Source organism: Monodelphis domestica, chromosome 4, assembly GCF_027887165.1.
Source record: "Monodelphis domestica isolate mMonDom1 chromosome 4, mMonDom1.pri, whole genome shotgun sequence".
Taxonomy (NCBI): Eukaryota; Metazoa; Chordata; class Mammalia; order Didelphimorphia; family Didelphidae; genus Monodelphis; species Monodelphis domestica.
The window spans coordinates 403416640-403430264 of NC_077230.1; the positions used below are offsets into that span (position 1 = coordinate 403416640).

The following is a 13625-nucleotide window of genomic DNA, read 5'->3' on the forward strand; positions in this document are numbered from 1 at the left end:
CTCTCTTTTTAAAGAAAGGCAGAAAGACCAAAACAAAAAAACAAGCTTAAACAGACAGTAGGACCTCTCACCTTCACAGAGCAACCTGGTGATATATGTGTCCAAGGGCCATCTCAGGCAAAAGAGAAAGTTTTGAGTCCCCCTGGGGACAATTATGCTCTTCAGTCAGGTATGGGGAGTCTAGATATGTTATTGCTCTCTAGGCATGTGATGTCCCTAAGGTGCCTATTGCCTTCCCTTTGAACACAACCTCACACATTCCCCATGTGCTTTGCAATGTACATGCCTCATATTATGTAAGCTCTTTGAGGTCACAGACAGCTTCATTTTTGTCTTGGAGTCCATCGCACCTATCATAGTGCCTAGTTAAGAAATGCTCATTAATCATTTGATTGCAGGTGATTTTTAGAATCTCAAAGAGTCAAGACAAACGGTGACATCTGCAGGAACCCCCTACTGTGGGAAATGCAGAACTAAGACGGAACTCCAAGAGGGAACAACAACAACAACCAGCTCTCCCCACCCCAAACATAGCCTGGTCATTCTGATCTTCATGGCTCTGCTTCTGGAAAAACAAACAAACTTTAGGCTATTTGGAAATATTCATAAAAACACAATGGCTGATTTCAGAGAAAAAACTGGAATGTTTTATGAATCAAAACTCTGCAACTACTGGGATTAGAGTGCTGGGCTTAATCAACCGACTACTTCAAACGCTCTCATTTTTTATTTGAGATAACAAGGAGTTAACTGAAATTTGAACTCAGCTCCTTTGATTCCAAAATCAGGGAATTTTCCATTCCACCATATGTCCTTTTAAAAAAAACCCAAACAAATCTTACCTTCTGTCTTAGACTCACTACTGTATCTTGGTTCCAAGGCAGAAGAGTGGTAAGTGTTAGGCAATGGGAGTTAAGTGACTTGCCCAGGGTCACCCAGCTAGGAAGCATCTGAGGTCAAATTTGAACCCAGGATTTGGCTCTCAATCCACTGAGCTACTTCACTGCCTCCCTACCATATGTCTCTGACCTTTTTGAGCACCTACTGGTCAGGTGAGAGCACTGGGGTCCATGAAAAAGGACTGATTGAATAAGAGGGTAGAAAATAGACTGTGTTTTCCCTCTCCCTGTCTCCTCCTCTCTTCCTCATATTCTATGTTCCTGAGTTTTCACTAAGTGGTTGGGCCTTCTGGACAATTGGTCCAAGTGGGTGATTTTCAGGAAGTCACAATACCAATATAATTCCTTGAGCTGCAGTCCTGGGATCCAGTCCCCCCTTCAGTAGGACCTAGAAAGCAAATGTCCCCCATAACTGGAATGCACTTCCTTCTCTCTAGACTCCCTGGCTTCCTTCAAGGAATGGCTCCAGTGACAGGTGCCCTTTGCTGCCCCACTGGAAAATCCAACACATCCAAAATGGAACTCATGTGTTCCCCCAACCTTCTGAGCTTTCTCATTTCTGTTTAGTCTCCACATTTTCCCAGGAACTTAGCATCTCAAACTGGGAATCATCATTGGCTTTCTCCTTCATGCCCCCAATGCAATTCATGGTCAAGACTTATGGATTCTATCTTCATGATATCTCTCACATCTGTTCCCTTCTGTCTCCTCAACAGTTCTGTATTTGAGTTCAGGACTTTGTCACCTGTTGCTTGGATTATTGCAATAGACCCTTTTTATTTTATTTGTTTTTTATTTGATTTGATTTTTTAAAATTTTATTTAATTGATTAATTAAGAAAAAATGTCCATGGTTACATGATTCATATTCTTTCCTTCTCCTGTAGCCAATGCTCAATTCCACTGGGTTTTACTTGTGTCATTGATCAAGACCTATTTTCATGTTATTGATATTTCTATTAGGGTAATTGTTTGTTTAGAGAATAGATTATTTTTTAAAAGCCTTACTTTCTGACCTAGTACCAACTCTAGGACAGAAAGGCAAGGGCTAGGCAATGGGGGTCAAGTGACTTGCCCAGGTTCACAAAGCTAGGAAGTGTCTGAAGTCACATTTGAACCCACACCCTCCTGACTAGCCCTTGGCTCTCTATCAGCCATACTACCCAGCTGCCCCTGCAATAGATTCTTAATTAGCTTTTCTGTCCTCAAGTCTCTCCCTTTTCTGTTCTCTCCTCCAAGAGTTGCCAAAATGGTATTCCAAAGATACAGAGCTGACTAGGGCTTTAATGTCTTCCCATTACCTTGAGAATAAAATAAGAAATCCTCAGACTGGCATGGAATAGCATCTCCAATCTGGCTGCCACCACTGCAGCAGTCTGATTGCATATTACTTGCCCTTTCACATATTCAACTGACCTGCTAACTGCTCCCAATCCATGACATATACACTCTCCCACCTCCATCCCTTTGTCCAAGGAGCCTAGAATAGGATCTCTCCTTCCCCTGGCCTCATTGAATCTCTCAATTTCACTCAAGCACAGCTCAAGTACTTTCTTCCAAGAATCTTTTCTGATCCCTCTAGGGATTTATGGTTAGCTAGGTGCCTGGAGTCAGGAAGACCTATGTTCAAATCTGGCCTTAGACACTTACCAGTTGTGTGACCCTGGGCAAGTCACTTAACCCTGTTGGCCTCAGTTTCCTTATCTGTAAAATGAGCTGGAGAAGGAAATGGCCAACCATTCTAGTGTCTTTGCCAAGAAAAACCCCAGATGAGGTCAAGGAGATTAGGATATGACTGAACAACAACAATCAGGGATTCTCAGACTCTCCCTTTTGAAATTCCTTTGTAAACGCTTTGTATTTCCTTATTTCTATAGACATAGACGCTCTTCTCCCTACTTTAGGGCAGGCCCATTTCAGTTTAGGGTTTGTGTCCCTTAAATTTAATACTTGCTTGTTGACCTGCGTGTGTTATTTATCACACCAAGGGTGACTGGACTGGAGAAGAGCGTAAAGCTGGATTCACGGGAGCAGGTCCAGAGCCCACGGAGCCCAAACCTTCTCCTACATTAATCTGAAAATGCCCACCAGATTGGGAGTCCTATGCATGGTTGTTAGCTGGACAGGCTTCTTCAAAGTGTTGCTCTCTCTGGTCTCTGAGGAAGATAGTGGGACCCCGGGGGTTCTGGGGAGCGCCATGGATGGAGGAGAAATGGAGAGAAATGTTCTAAATCTGGAATTGAGCCACACACATTCAAACCTTATTTTAGAACATCTGTGCTGATTCTCCTTGGCCCTGGAAGGAGATGCTGGCCCTTTAAAGAAATGGTGTTTTGCTGCAATCAGAGATCTGGGCATGAAGGCAGAGAGAGGCCTCCTGTAAGCCCTGGTTAGGAGAATTATTCAATCTTTTTCCCTGAAGGGCCTCTGCATTGCAGCTGTCCTTTTTGTGTGTATACGTATGTATGTGTGTGTGTGTGTGTGTGCTTGTGTGTGTGCATACGCTGTTAGCAATGCCCTAGTTTGTTCTGTACTGCAGTCCCCTAGCCCCTCCTCTCTCCCCTCCCTCTCCCTCTCTCTTCCTCCCTCCCTTTCTCTCCTCCCTCCCTCTCTGTCTTCTCTCTCTCCATCTCTGTCTCTCTCCTCTCTGTCTGTCTGTTAGTCTGTCTCTTTCCTCTCTCTGTCTGCCTCTCTCTTTCTCTCTCTCTCTCTCTGTTTCTCTCTTTTTCTCTCTCCTTTCTCTTTCCTCTCTCTCTCTGTTTCTTCTCTCTCTCCTTTCTCTCTGTTTCTCTCCTTTCTGTCTCTGGTCTCTCTGTGTCTCTGTGTTTCCTCTGTCTTCTCTCTTTCTCTCTCTCTCTCTCTCTCTCTCTCTCTCTCTCTCTCTCTCTCTCTCTCTCTCTCTCTCTCTCTCTCTCTCTCTCTCTCTCTCCCTCCCTCTCTCTCTCTCCTCTCTCCTTTCTCTCTCCTTCTCCCTTTCTTCTCTCCTTTCTCTCTGCCTCTCTCCTTTCTGTCTCTGTCTCTCTCTCTGTCCCTCCTTCTCTCTCTCTCTCTCTCCTGTCTTTTTCTATTCTCTTTCTCCTCTTTTCCCTTTTCCTCTTCTTTCTCTATCTTTCTCCTTTCTGCCTCTCTGTTTCTCTTTTCTCTCTCTCTCTCCCTCCCTCCTTCTCTCTGTCTCTCTCTCTTGTCTTTTCCCATCCTCTTTCTCCTCTTTTCCCTTTCCCTCTCCTTTCTCTCTGTCTCTCTCCTTTCTGTCTCTCTGCCTCTGTCTCTCTGTTTCTCTTTTCTCTCTCTCCCTCCCTCCTTCTCTTTGTCTCTCTCTCCTGTCTTTTTCCATTCTCTTTCTCCCCCTTTCCCTTTTCCCTCTCCTTTCTCTCTCTCTCTCTCTCTCCTTTCTGTCTCTCTGTTTCCTCTCTCTTTTCTCTCTCTTTCCCTCCTTCTCTTTGTCTCTCTCCTTTCTCCCCTTCTCCCTTTCTCATCTCCTTTTCTCTCTCTCTGTCTTTGTCTTTCTCTCTGTGTATCCATCTCTGTCTCTCTCTTTTCTCTCTGTCTTTGTATCTCTCTGTTGGTCTATCTCTGTCTCTGTTGGTCTGTCTCTGTCTGTCCTTCCCTCCCCTTCCCCCCACATTGCCACATTCCACAATGGGCTTTAATTGAGAATTTGTCCCCTAACCAGTAGCCTGGGCTGATAGAGGAGCTGCAGAAATTGGATGGCAGAGGAGGAGAGGCAGAGCCTGGAGCTGCCCAAGTTGGGGCCATTAGTTGGGGCGTCTTCCTTGGGGACAAAGTGCACAGCTGGGTCACGGGAGCAGGGAACCCCTTCTTATCCTATTTTGCTCCCTCGGGCTGGCTGGCCACTGCAGCCTCTTAGTAAAAGAGACACCAGAGAGAGCCATTAGACCTCCCCTGGCCAACCCGGAAGGCCACATCTCTTGGTCCTTGTCTTGGGTTCCTGCAGAACTCCTGTCAGAGGCAGCCCCAGGCACCATCGCCCATCCATGTTTAGTGTAGATTCTTCTACGTGTGTGTGTGTACATGCATGCTTTTGCATGACTGAAAGTAGTTCCAGATTCATGTGTACAAGCAAACAAGATTGTCCTCAGTGTGACTGTATGTGCACATATTGCCTAGCTGTAAATGGAGGCATGCACACAGCTGTGCTTCAATGTGTGAGAGGCAACTTAGAGGAGTGGGAAGGAAGGGGCCTTGGGGTCAAGGAAGCCTTGGGTTCCAGTCTTGCCCTTGACAAATACTAGTTCCACGAGCACCTCTACGAACTCTAGACAAGTCTCTGACTAGAAGTCACAGACAACTTGTTGATCGGTCTCTTTTATGGACAGAATCTCTACACTGAGAGTGCTCTGAACATTAAAATTAAGATGTGTATGTGTAGGGAACAGCTGGGTGGCTCCATGGATAGAGAGCCAGGCTTGGAGATGGAAGGTCCTGGGTTCAAATCTGGACCCAGACACTTCCTAGCTGTGTAACCCTGGGCAAGTCACTAAATTCCAATTGTTTAGTTCTTGTCACCCTTCTGTTTTAGAACTGATACTAAGGTAGAATAGAAGGGTTAAAAAAAGTCTGAATCCCAGTCATTTGAGGAGGGAGACAACAATTCCAACTAAGGAGATCAGGAAAGACTTCCCATGACTGGATGCCAAAGTGCCCATGATCAAACAGCTGGGAAGCATCAGAGGTGGCACATGAACCAAAGTTTTCTTGCTGCCAAGGCCAGCACTGTGGCACATGGCTTCTCTCGAAGAAGGATGCTGCTGCTTGCCCAGATTTCTTTGCAGTATCCCAGTTTTTACCAGGTGCCCACACATCTATTTCCCAGGCAGCAGCTCAGATGGGTACCTTTCCCCACAGTGCAGTACACAATAGAACTCATGGAAAGCGTGAATCTTTCTTTGTAGATACATACAGATTCAGAGTTGAAGAGTTAGGAGGGTTCTTAGTGGTCACAGAGTCCAATCCCTAACCCAAAGCAATCCCTACAATAGCATAGGTGACATGTAGGCTTGAAGGCTTCCAGGGAGGGAAAGCCCTTCACATCTGGAGACAGTACTCTCCACTTGGGGACAGCTCTTATTGTTAAGAATTTTTCATGACATTGCACCTACATTGATCTCCTTATAATTTTTTTTTTGAGGCAAAGACATTGGAATGGTTTCCCATTCTCTCCTCCAGTTCATTTTACAGATGAGGAAACTGAGGCTAACAAGGTTAAGTGACTTCTCCAGGGTCACACAGCTAGTAAGTATCTAAGGCTAGATCTGAACTTAGGCAGATGTATCTTTTTGACTCCAGGGGCTTGGCACTCTATCCATTGTGCCACTTAGCTCCCGGATCTGACTTTTGAAGCCAAAAAGAATAAATCTGTTCCCTCCTCTGTATGACAGCTCTTCAAATACTTGGATACAGCTCTTGTGTTCACAATCTTCCCCACAACTTGTCTTCTCTTTTCCAGGTTAAACATCCATAGTTCCTTCAACTGTCAGCTATGACATGATCTTGACACCCTTTACCCATCCTGGTTTCCTTCTTCTGGTTGACCTATAATTTATCACTGTCCTTCTTAAACTGGCACCTAGAACTAGACACAACACTCTACATGAGTGTGACAAGGACCTCGTGCAGCACGGCTGCCACCTTATTCTTAGAAGTAACGTTTCTCTGAACATAAACCAAGATAGCCATCAGCTCTTTTGTCTGTCATATCTCACTGCTGACTCCTATTGAACTTGAAGCCCACTAAGATCCCCAGATTTTTTTTTCAGGCAGACCATGCCCTCCCCATCTTGTCTTTGGGAAGCTGATTATCTTATACCTGTGTGTAAAACTACATTTGTTTTTATTGTACCCCATTTCAGGAGAGTAATTCCAATATTCTAGAACACTATTTGCCTCAGTTTTCTCATCTGTCAAATGATCTGAAGAAGGAAATGGCAAACCACTCCAGTTTTTTTGCCAAGAAAATCCCAAATGGGGTCATATAGAGTTGGACACAACTGAAGCCATCAAACAACAATAAAGTCTTATATACATAGGTACCTACATAAATATACATGAGTATGTATGTGTATATATGTATATGTATATATATATATTCACTGACCTAGGCCAAGGTCCCTTACCTTTATAGCCTGGCAAGATCATTTTGGCTCCTAACTGTCAAACCAGTGTGTTAGCTACCTTTCCCAGATTTGCATCAAACACAAACTTGATGCACATGACACCACAATCTTTATCTAAGTCATTGACAAAAATGATCCATGACACAGATCCCTGGGTACTCCCTTGGAGACTTCTTGCCATGTTGACACAGAATAATTAATGATTCCTCTCTGACTTTGGCTATCCAATGGAATCTACCTAATTATATCATCTAGTTCATATCTCTTTATATTCCCCACAAGAATAATATGTGAAACTTTATAAAGCCTTTGCTAAATCTAAGAAGATTATACACACACACACACACACACACACACACACACATATATATATATGCATTTCTTTCATCTATCATTCCTGCCAAATCATCATCAGCATTCTTGCCAAAAAGAGAAATAAGGTTTATTTGCAATGATCTTTTCTTGATAAAGTAATAGTGATTCCTCTCAATCACTGTTTCCTTTTCTGGATGTTCACCAACCATCTTTCTAATGATCTATTCTAGAACTTTCCAAGAAATGGAAATCAAGCTCCCTGGTCTTTAATTTCAACTCAAAGCTCACCTTTCCTCTTCTTCTATCCTTGCTTCCCCCCCCCCCCCCCACCATAAACTTGGTTTTCAGGATTGTCTCATAGAAAGAGAAGATGGAAACAAAGCCCCAGCTTCTAACCATTTTTAATTTTCTTTTGAGTTACTTCTTAGAAGAGTGAAATGCAAGAAAAATGGCTTCTGGGTGGGTGTCCATGCTGCTTTGGGGGAGTGGGGTGGGCGACTTCTGAAAGTTGAAGGGGGACAGAATTTCTGACAGATATGATATGGAAAGGCTACAGTTTACAGGAGTTCGGATTGGATGTTATCTTAAAGATAGCTTAATGCAGATGAGGAAAGATGAGTTTTAGAGAGAGGAATCTATTTGCACAAGATCATAAAAGTTAGTAAGTAACAGAGCTGGGAACATCATCTCTGAGGCAAGTAAAAAAAAAAACAACTTTATCTTCTGTCTTAGAACCAAAACTATGTTTTGATTCCATGGCAGAAGAGCAGTAAGGGCTAGACAATAAGGGTTAAGTGACTTGTCCAGGGTGCCACAGCAAGGAAGTATCTGAGATCAGATTTAAATCCAAGACCTCCTATCTCTAGGTCTGTCTCTCTATCCAATGAACCACCTAGCTGCTCTCCTCTAAGGCAATGCTGAGTAGTGAGACAGGGAATGAGGAGGGATAAAGTGTCAACCTGTCTTTCAGTTGGGGGGAAGGTTTCACAAATATCCCCTCTGATCTTAGTTGAAATATGGCCTTGGGGAAAGGTTGTTGGAAACACCTACAAGGAGACTGGTTGATAGCATCTTGACAAATGTCATTTCCAGAGACTAGGTGGAAGAGACCCATTCAGTAGTTTGCTCTGAATCCAAATCAACACCAACCACCTGTCATTCTTAATCCAATCAGCCTAATGCATAACAGGTAGAGGACTAGAGGGGACCAGTCCCATTCATGGACCATGAATTTTTCCTCACAATCCTCAATGGTCAGGAATGTATCAATTTAGAGCTGGAAGGTATATTGGAGGCCAGTTAGTCGAACTTCATCATTTTACTGATGAGGAGACTAAGGCTCATGAAATTTAAGTGAGTCCCCAAGTTTACTAAGTTAGTGAGCACCAGAAGTGAGATTTGTACCCAGGTTTTCTGACTCTTCCCACCATACTTGATGACTACACTCTTCTTTTTCTCCTTAATGGGATGGGAGTTAAGGAAGCAATTCAGCCTGACAGCTGCTGGAGTCCTAATGCTTTCAGGACAGAGTCCTCAGTAGGTGTCCTATGGGATTCCTAGCTTGGACATGAGTGGAAACTTTATTTCCCTCCCCACTAAGCTTTTACCTGAAGAAAAGGCCTTAGCCCCTGCCAGATGCTCAGCATCACTGTAGATGGAACATTGCATTTTTAATGAAACAATAAGTATAAGTTGCTCTTGACCATCATCTATCTCTTGCTTTTAACTTGAAGAACCTTCTTCATGCATCTTGCCCTCATAGTACTTTCTCAATTTAGTTTGTACTCTTTCTGGACTGTCAAAATTTGGGGTTGGATCCTTTTCTTTTTCAAGTTTTCTGGGTTGGCCTTTGCTCCCTGTAAAAACTTTATGTCCAAGACAGGTTCTTCTATTGGTCCTGGCTCCTTTTATCTGACCTTGCTTCAGAAACATTCCCAGGTCACCTGGGGAGAAGTGGAGATTCCAAAGGGCTCCCCTGCTTTCTGGTTCTCTGGCAGCTTCCATTATTTCCCAATCTTTCCCAAGAGGCCTCTAGTCAACTCTGTCCATGGTTTCTATCTCAGAGGTGCACACTCAGTTCCATGCTGGTTCCTTTCCAACTCTGACCAGAGCTGAAGCTCATGGGCCTTCAGCGCCCTGGCACTGAGTCACCTCTGTCAACAGCTATGGAGCTCACTGCCTGAGGCTGTTGGTGACCTCAATGCTCTGGCATGCAATGTCACCCAACCCAGAAATTCATTGAGACAGGCAGGCCTGAAGGTCTAGTGGGAGTTTGGGGGAGGTTAGGGAGGATCACAAAATAGGAAAGGCAAAGGATTATCAATCAGTATTACAATAATAAAAAAATGACAACAGCAGCAGCAACAACAAAAGAAATATCCCATATAGTATTGTAGAAAGAAAACTGATCTGGAAATCAGTGGACCTAAGTTCAATTCTTTCCTTTGACAGAATTACTTGGCTTATTTTGGACACATCATCTAGATTCTTTGAGCCTCAGTTTCCTCATATGTAAAATGAGCAGTTTGGACTAGATTGCATTTGGAATCCCTTCCAGTTCTAAATCAATGATCCTTTAAGCTCTCATTCTTTCTATCCCTTCTCAGACTTACACAGCATTTTCCTCACCATTACTTTGTGAGGTAGGACCATGAGGCCATAGATTTTGGACTGGAAGGGTTGTCATATGCCATCTAGTCCAAACCCCTCATAGAAGAAAGTGTGAATATGATTACCCCTATTTTATAGACCATCAGATTATAGCTTAGAGTTAGAGGAGCCCTCAAATGTTTTTTAATCCAACTGTCTCATTTTATATAAATGAGGAAATGGAGGCTCAATGACTTGTCCAAGGTCATAGAGTAGGTAGCTGTCAGAGTCAAGTCTTTAACTCCAATCTTCTGATTCCAAGACCAGTGCCATAATAGCAAAGTATCTAAGGGTTTATATTGGGTAGGTACAGCTCAGGGCCATTCCAAAGCCTGTGACAGTTCACACATTGATATCCTTTTGTTTTAGCTCTGGGGCCCAACTGGGTCTGAGTCTCATTGGTGAGGGCCTTATACGGTCCTCTCTATCTAGGCTAGCACCAACCATACTTCACTTAACTCTGGATATCTCACCATCTACCTTGCTGACTTGCTCATATCCTCCATTGCCTGATTTCCAGTTCTGGAAACATAATCTGATCAATAATATCATTGCTACTGGTAGGAGTGGACTATTCTACTTCCCATGGTTCCCCCACACTATTCTTGTTACTTTTCAAATAAAAAAAAACCTCTCCTTGGCCATCACTACAAAAAATGTGCTTAATTTTCTTATTAGAATGTAACCTTCTTAATTATTGAATCCAACCTCCTTATTTTATAGACAAGGAATCTGAGTCCCACAGAAGCTCAGGGTCACAGATATAGCAAATGGAATAGTCAGGAATCAAACTCAGGTCCTCTAAGGAAAAAATGCATCATTTTTTTACATCTGCATTTATTGTCTTTTTGTTTAATTTAAAGGGAAAGATGTTTATCTTATGTCCAGCATACTAGCAAAAATAAAGACCACAGGCCTTCCTGACTAAAAAAAAAAAAGAATGTAACCTTCTTGAGAACAGAGACCCAACTTCCTTTTGTATTTGTATCCCTACGACTTAGTAGGATATAGACAGAAGCTCTTCCTGACATCCAGCCTCTTGGCCCCTTACCCCATGTTGCTCCTCATTCTACCCTTTTCCAAAAGACAACCCTTCAGATTCTTGAAGACAGGGTTTCTGTCTCCCCCCCTTAAAAGGACAAGAAATAAATACTTACTAAATCCATTCAACCATCCACCATCCATCCATCCACCCAACCATCTATTTATTCGTCCATTCCCCCATGCACATTTAAGTACCTTGGGCAGCTCACTCAGCTGTCCTTGGACTATCATCAGCAGTATACTTGGGGCAGCATGTATTATGCCACTGGATCTATCATGCAGATCTTAAGCCTTCCTTTGGGGGCAGTTATGACATAATAATAATAATAATAAGGATAGCTAACATTTATATCACTTTAAGGTTTGTAAAGCACTTTACAAATATTATCTCATTCTGTCTTCACAATAACCCTGTGAAGTAGCTGCTGTTAGTATCCTCCTTTAATAGATAAGGGAACTGTCTTGTCCAGGCTCACCCAGTTAGCAAGTGTCTGAGTCAGGATTCATACTCAAGCCTTCTTGACTCCAAGTCCAGTGCTCTAGCCACTGAACAGCATGTCCAAAGTAATAAAGACCCATAGCTTTCTGAATTGCCACCTGTGAAACTGGTATACAAGTCTCTTCCCTAAGAGGCACTGTGCTTAATAAAATGATGACTATAAGCCCCTGGGAAATAGTATCAATTCTCAATGAGACAGTATTTATTTGGGTGGTCTTCCTTCCTTCCTTCCTTCCTTCCTTCCTTCCTTCCTTCCTTCCTTCCTTCCTTCCTTCCTTCCTTCCTTCCTTCCTTCCTTCCTTCCTTCCTTCCTCTTTCTTTCTTTCTTTCTTTCTTTCTTTCTTTCTTTCTTTCTTTCTTTCTTTCTTTCTTTCTTTCTTTCTTTCTTTCTTTCTTTCTTTCTTTCTTTCTTTCTTTCTTTCTTTCTTTCTTTCTTTCTTTCTTTCTTTCTTTCTTTCTTTCTTTCTTTCTTTCTTTCTTTCTTTCTTTTCCTTCCACCTTAGAATCAATACTATGTTTTGGTTCCAAGGCAGAAGGGCAGTAAGGTCTAGACAATGGAGGTTAAGTGACTTGTCCAGGGTCACACAGCTAGGAAGTATCTGAGGCCAGATGAACCTTGGACCTCCCATCTCTAGGTCTGGCTCTTAACCTACTGAGCTACCCAGCTGCCCTCTATGAGTCTATTTCCCTAAGGATAGGACACAGTGTGGGAAATCATTCTTAACCAGATTCCACTGAATAGGCAAAATGGTATAGATGTAGAGAGCTCCTGTTCTTGTATTGAGTCTCCTGGCTTCCTCCCTCTTCAGCATCAAATAAAGAATTTCCCTTTGGTATTTCAGAACTTGGCCCCAATGCTTGACCCCAATACCTTTCGATCCTTACTGAATATCACTCTCCTTCACCACTCTACAGTTTGGCTAAACAGAGGTTGTTATTACTCCTTTTTGGTCTTTATTTCTCCACTGCCTAGTGCACAGTGCCTGGCACATACTATATACCCAATAAATGTTTGTCATTTGATCGATTGCCATAAGTACATTTGTCACTGTTCCAAAATCTGGGCTTCTCTCCTTCCTTGTCTCTACCCTCTGGCCTTCCTGGCTTTCTTTAAATTCAACCTGAAATTACCTCAGGAGGCCTTTTGCAATCCCCATCCATGCTAGTACCTTCCCTCTGTCATCTCCAGTTTGTGCTCCACATCTCATTTGTTTGCATGCTATCTTCTTCAGTAGATTGTGGCCTCCTTAAGAGCAGGGTCCAATTTTTTGGCCTTTCTTTGCATCCTCAGTGCTTAGCAGTATACCTGGCATGTATTAAGTACTAATTAATGTTTGCTGCCTAATCAAGCTGAGGAAATGCCCAGCTATGATTGCTGAAGTCAAACCTGAAGAAAACAGGCTCTGAAACATCAGCATGAAGCATCGCAACAGCATTATAGAGTTGGAAGAGAACTTAGAAGCCATGTAGAAGGCCAAACTGTGCCCAAGATGGAATCCTTACAACCGGCATGTTTGACACAGGGCCATCCTGTCTGCCTGAAGATCCTCTGAGGAGGATCTAATTCTGGGGCAGCTCTTTCTATTTCTGGACAGCTCTAAAGTTCACACAGAAGCTCTCCTGACATCACCCTCTTGGCCATCTACCCCATGGTGCTCCTCATTCTGCCCCTTTCCAAAAGACAACCCTTCAAATGCTGGGAGACAGCATTTCTGTCTCCCCAGTCCCCTCGACAGGCACAGATCAATTATTATTTAGTAGAAAAGTCCCCGGCCTCTCAAGGCTTCAGGTCCTGCTCTTACCGTCCAGGGATAGCCAGTCATGCTGAGAGGAAGGGAGAGTGGGCAGAGCCCGGGCTTTGTATTCAAACACCACTGAGTTAGAGATGATCTGGTTGTTGAAGGCAACTTGTAGGGTCACAAGGCCAGTGTCGTGAGCTGCAAACACAAGAATGGCAAGTCAGAATGAAAGGAGCTGGATAGTTCGTTCAGTGTAGAGTCTACCTCCAAAGGGCCTGGAATAACCTTTCAAAGCCTGTTCCCCCAAAGCTATTCTTCTACTTTGAACTTGCTCAGCTCTCATTGTC

The 13625-nt window shown here is 43.3% G+C and overlaps 1 protein-coding gene across 19 annotated transcripts in view; it reads right to left on the minus strand.

The window, feature by feature from the left end:
* Positions 1-13625, minus strand: part of CAMTA1 (calmodulin binding transcription activator 1) — a 1356239-nt gene that overhangs the window by 93771 nt on the left and 1248843 nt on the right. For all 19 annotated transcript variants that reach the window (XM_056795879.1, XM_056795869.1, XM_056795868.1 and 16 more), the window contains one exon: positions 13342-13476. In XM_056795879.1, coding sequence (XP_056651857.1) covers positions 13342-13476 — 135 coding nt within the window. The remainder of the gene's footprint in view (positions 1-13341; positions 13477-13625) is intronic.